This window comes from Sinocyclocheilus rhinocerous, unplaced genomic scaffold (genome assembly GCF_001515625.1).
Source record: "Sinocyclocheilus rhinocerous isolate Xijiao unplaced genomic scaffold, SAMN03320098_v1.1 scaffold1096, whole genome shotgun sequence".
NCBI lineage: Eukaryota > Metazoa > Chordata > Actinopteri > Cypriniformes > Cyprinidae > Sinocyclocheilus > Sinocyclocheilus rhinocerous.
Window position 1 is genome coordinate 16,574 of NW_015629514.1, and position 5,189 is coordinate 21,762.

The following is a 5,189-nucleotide window of genomic DNA, read 5'->3' on the forward strand; positions in this document are numbered from 1 at the left end:
AGGCGGGGCATAGAGGACCTACAATAATGTACAGTATTTGAAAAATAATGTGTTTTTTGAACATTAAAGCATGTCAACATATTCTGTTACACACACCAAATAAAATAATGATCTTTAAAAAAGCATCATATGACCCCTTTAATATTTCCTATTTTAATTTTAATTTTAGTTGACGTTTTTGTAATTTAGTTTTTTGCTTTTGTCATTTTAGTAGTTTTTAACTATTATATATATATAGTGTGAGAGAGAGAGAGATTTAATTTCAGTTTTAGTTTCAGTGAACTAATAACCCTGGACTGAAATAATGCATATATATATATATATATATGTACAAATATAAATATAGGGCCTATGAAATCCATTTAATTTTTTTCCAAATTATGTTTTTATTGTACTGGATTCCGTTTGAAATTAAATTTTAGTAATCAAAATTTTTTTTAATTAAAATCTTGAAACTTAACGCCATAATTGCATTTTTAATTACATTTCTAGGGCCCTATGAAACTTGTTATATTTTTTCACCAATTTTGTGTTTTTCTGTTATAATTTTTCTGGACTCTGTTGTAATGGTTAAATTAAATTTTAAAACATGTCTAATCAATTGAATTCATAAAACAATGACAATTTAATAATTTATTTAACGTTTTCAGTAAATAACAGTGCCCTATCAAATGTTTAATTTTTTCAGAAATTTTCTTGTGTTTTAATTTTTCTGGGTTTGTGATTTAATACAAATTTATTATCGAAAATGGTGGTAATCAAATGAAGGCATTAACATTAACAATTTAATTTTAAATATTTTATCTTTTAAAATGTAATCAGATAAAAAAGTAGCAGTTCCTTTTTTGGCAAACAATGTTTAAAACAACCGTTAAAATTAAAAGCTTTACTGTTAAAATGAAACGTGAAAAAAAAATTCTGATATTAAACAATAAATAATATTATTATTATTATTATTACTTTGAGAATACATTCTGCTGTAAAATAGCAATATATTTCTGTCACAATCAAAGTTAAACCAGACTTTTATTTTGACGGGTTCTGCATATAAGAATGAAACAGGCCTGTTCTCTTTCTGTTTTTCATTTGGAACAATAATAGTAATGATTATATTAATCTTCATGAAATCACTGTGATGTTACAGGTGAATGAAGTGTCGTGGAATCAGGTGGCCGGCTGGACAGGTCAGGGTGGCTCTCTGCTGGGAACTAAACGGTTAGTCACCTTTAATAATCAATGCATTTTCACCCAATCTTTCATCTTTCATTTTTGAAACTGAGCTTTTGTACCCGCAATATTGTCCAGAACCCTCCCAAGCACCTGCATGGAGAAACTAGTGGAAAATCTCAACAAGTTCAGCATCCAGTCACTGCTCGTCGTTGGTGGTTTTGAGGTACAGAGAAAAAAATTGTGATGCAATGCACTTAAATGAGTAGTGCACCTACAAATGTGACCCTGGACCACAAAACCAGTCATAAGGGTCAATTTTTTGAAATTGAGATTTATGCATCATATGAAAGCTGAATAAATAAGCTTTCCATTGATGTATGGTTTGTTAGGATCGGACAATATTTGGACGAGATACAACTATTTGAAAATCTGGAATCTGAGGGTGCAAAAAAATCAAAATATTGAGAAAATCTTCTTTAAAGTTGTTCAAATGAAGTTCTTAGCAATGCATATTACTAATCAAAAATTAAGTTTTGATATATTTACGGTAGGAAACTTACAAAATATCTTCATGGAACATGATCTTTACTTAATATCCTAATGATTTTTGGCATAAAAGAAAAATCTATAATTTTGACCCATACAATGTATTGTTGGCTATTGCTACAAATATCCCCCAGCGACTTAAGACTGCTGTTGTGCTCCAGGGTCACAAATGACGGTTTTGTCATCATTTCCATCCTGTGTTATCTTCCATGAAACACAAAATGAGATATTAGACAATGTCCGAGCCGCTTTTGATGATATCTGACTGTATTTTCTGTCACATCCAGGCGTATGAGGGCATCCTGGAGTTGGTTGAAGCAAGAGGACGCTATGATGAATTATGTATTCCCATGTGCATCATCCCTGCCACCATCAGCAACAATGTGCCAGGGACGGACTTCAGTCTGGGCAGCGATACTGCGGTTAACGCAGCGATGGCCGTGAGTACAGGACACACGGCACTCAGAAACACTCTTATATGCTCTTTTAGATTTACTCTGGCTGGCACATGCATTTTACTAAATCTAAATGTGGCTTGCAAGAAATGGAGAAGTCACTGGAAAAGACTGTGGCTCTGTTACAAAACCTAGTGAACCACCCTCAGTCTTATTTTAGTGTTGAGATACTATTATAATTTTGATTAAAATTTTCAATTAGTTTTTATTTTTATATTTTGTTTTCATTTGAATTTTAGTTACATTTTTTTGTAATTTTGTTGTGTGTTGTCATGTTTATTTTTTATTTTTTTTTAAATATGTCTATATAGTTTTTATTATTTTTATTTCAGTTTTGGTTATTTTAGTACATCAAGTTAAACTGAATGAAAATGATAAATGTTGCTTTAGTAACTATCTGAAATTAAGTAAATTTACATTTTTTTATATTTTATTTCAGTTAACATTTATTTAATTTAAAATATTTTTTTATGTTTTTAGTTTTAGTTTTACTTAACTATAATTATCCTGCTACATATTCAGCATTTTAGGGCATCAACACATATGCTTTTCCAAATATAGGCAGAACAAGTTTTTATAAATATTTTGAATTAGGTTTTATATTTAGTTTTCATTTTACTTTTAGTTACATTTTTGTAATTTTGTTGTGTTTATATATATATATATTTAAATATGTCTATATAGTATTTTATTCATTTTTATTACAATTTGAGTTATTTTAGAGCATCAGATTAAACTAAATGAAAATGAGAAATGTTGCCTTGGAAACTAGCTGAAATAAAATGTTTTTTAAATATTTTATTTTATTTCAGTTAACATATATTTAATTTCAAATAACATTTTTTTAATGGTTTTAGTTAACTATAATAACCCTGCTACATAGGCAGCATTTTAGGGCATCATAGATGCATTAAATGCAAATGCTTTTCCAAAAAATATGTAGCATAAATATGATGCTGTCTATGATGCCTTCTTTTGGCTTATGCATGCATCATTTTCAGACAAGGCAATCCCACAATGCAATACGACTGAAAAAAAAATGCACCCAAAATAACAGACAGAGTCAGAGTAATGGCAATTATAAATGCAAAAACAATAAATAAAAAACAGACAATATGACTTCATATTTATGTACTTTGTATTTTGTTAAATATCAATTTGAAAGATTTTATATATTTTTTTTTATTTTTGTTGGTTTGTAAAAAAGAATATCGTTTTAAAATGATTGTATTCGATTAATTGAAGTATTGTTATTAGGACTATTTTACATTTTATTATTCTTGAGTTTGCCATGAAGTTTGCTGATATGGCGTAAAATGATAAACACATGAATAAAATGTGTCCTGTGTATTTTGCAAAGTCATAGGTTCGGTTCTCAGGGAATGCATGAACTGTTCAAATGCATACCATGTGTGTATGCAATGGAAGTCGCTTTGTATAAATGCATCTGATCAATTTTAAATGTAAATGTACTTTTAGGCTCATTAGAGTACTAAGTTTTGAAGCAGAGCTTTCATCTGAAGTCACCTGCCAAATCTTACTCCCTTGGCTTTATCGCATGAGCTTTTAATAAATATGCAGTTTGTGTTATTGATTCACTGCATCCATTCTCCAGTTATTGATCTGAAGTGCATCTTTGTTTTATGAAGAGCTGTGATAAGATCAAGCAGTCGGCCACAGGGACCAAGAGGAGGGTCTTTGTGGTGGAGACTATGGGGGGATACTGCGGTTATCTGGCAACCACCACAGGCATCGCTGTCGGTGCGGACGCCGCTTATATTTTTGAAGATCCATTCAACATCCATGACCTCAAGGTGAGTAACACTCCTGATGCTCCTCACATCCACTCATCCCAGAAGAATAAATGCTGTTTTTTTAGTATATTAAGAAAGTTTGATACTTTTTTTAGACCAATGTGGAGCATTTGACTGAGAAAATGAAGAAGGACATTCAGAGAGGTCTGGTGCTGAGGTAAATCTGTCTAGCTTTTTTGGTCTGCAACACATTTGTAGGTTCCTAAGTTATTGCATCTTTATCCACATCACAAAATTTAAGATGTACGCTTGCGGATCTAAACTACCAGTCAAAATAGGAATAGACATGGAATAATTATGCTTTTTTAAAATGTTTTTGAAAGTGTCTTCTGCTCACCAAGGCTGCATTTATTTGATCAAAAATACAGTAAAAATTGTGAAATATTATTATAATTTAAAATAACAGTTTTCTATGTGAGTATATGTTAAAATGTAATTTATTCTTGTGATCAAAGCTGCATTTTCAGCATCGTTACTCCAGTCTTCAGTGTCACATGATCTTCAGAAATCATTCTAATAATCTTAACTTTTGACTGGTAGTTAAATTGTTTTTAAAATGAATTCTATAAAATGACTAAGAATTATAACTGTTGCATCATTGCAATTCACATACTTGTTTAAATCACAAAATTAATTACATATTTATATACAGGTCTAGTCTAGACATAAAAACAAACTATTAAATACTATAAATATTATAAAATAAGATACAGTATTTCTCCCCTGATCTCATCTGTATCTCTGGCGACCGCATGTGGGTTGAGTTGGAATTTAAACTTTTACATTTACATTTTTTATCCAAAGCAACTTCCAGAAAAGGAACAAAAGCAATTTGACAAAGCAAAATTTTTTTGTAATATACAATGCCAGGTTTACTGATGTAAAAGGCTTTTAGTTATGAATGACTCACAACCATAATGTTTACGTCAGTAATTAAATTATAGCTTATTAAATGTATGAATAATGAAACAATTTGTATTTCTTTAATTACTTTTTAAAGGAATAGTTCACACAAAATTAAAATGTTCTGAATATTTACTCACCCTCAGGCCATCCAAGATTAGGATGAGTTTGTTTCTTCATCACAACAGATTTGGAGAAATGTAGCATTGCATCACTTGCTCACCATTGGAGTGAATGGGTGCCGTCAGAATGAGTCCAAACAGCTGATAAAAACATCACAATAATCCACAAGTAATCCACA

At 30.4% G+C, this 5,189-nt stretch overlaps 1 protein-coding gene across 1 annotated transcript in view; it reads left to right on the forward strand.

Moving 5' to 3' along the window:
- The window catches only part of LOC107739039 (ATP-dependent 6-phosphofructokinase, liver type-like), a 10,423-nt gene that overhangs the window by 2,077 nt on the left and 3,157 nt on the right, over positions 1–5,189 (forward strand). The window contains exons 4-8 of the mRNA XM_016551008.1: positions 1,145–1,215; positions 1,306–1,393; positions 2,004–2,156; positions 3,821–3,985; positions 4,081–4,142. Coding sequence (XP_016406494.1) covers positions 1,145–1,215; positions 1,306–1,393; positions 2,004–2,156; positions 3,821–3,985; positions 4,081–4,142 — 539 coding nt within the window. The remainder of the gene's footprint in view (positions 1–1,144; positions 1,216–1,305; positions 1,394–2,003; positions 2,157–3,820; positions 3,986–4,080; positions 4,143–5,189) is intronic.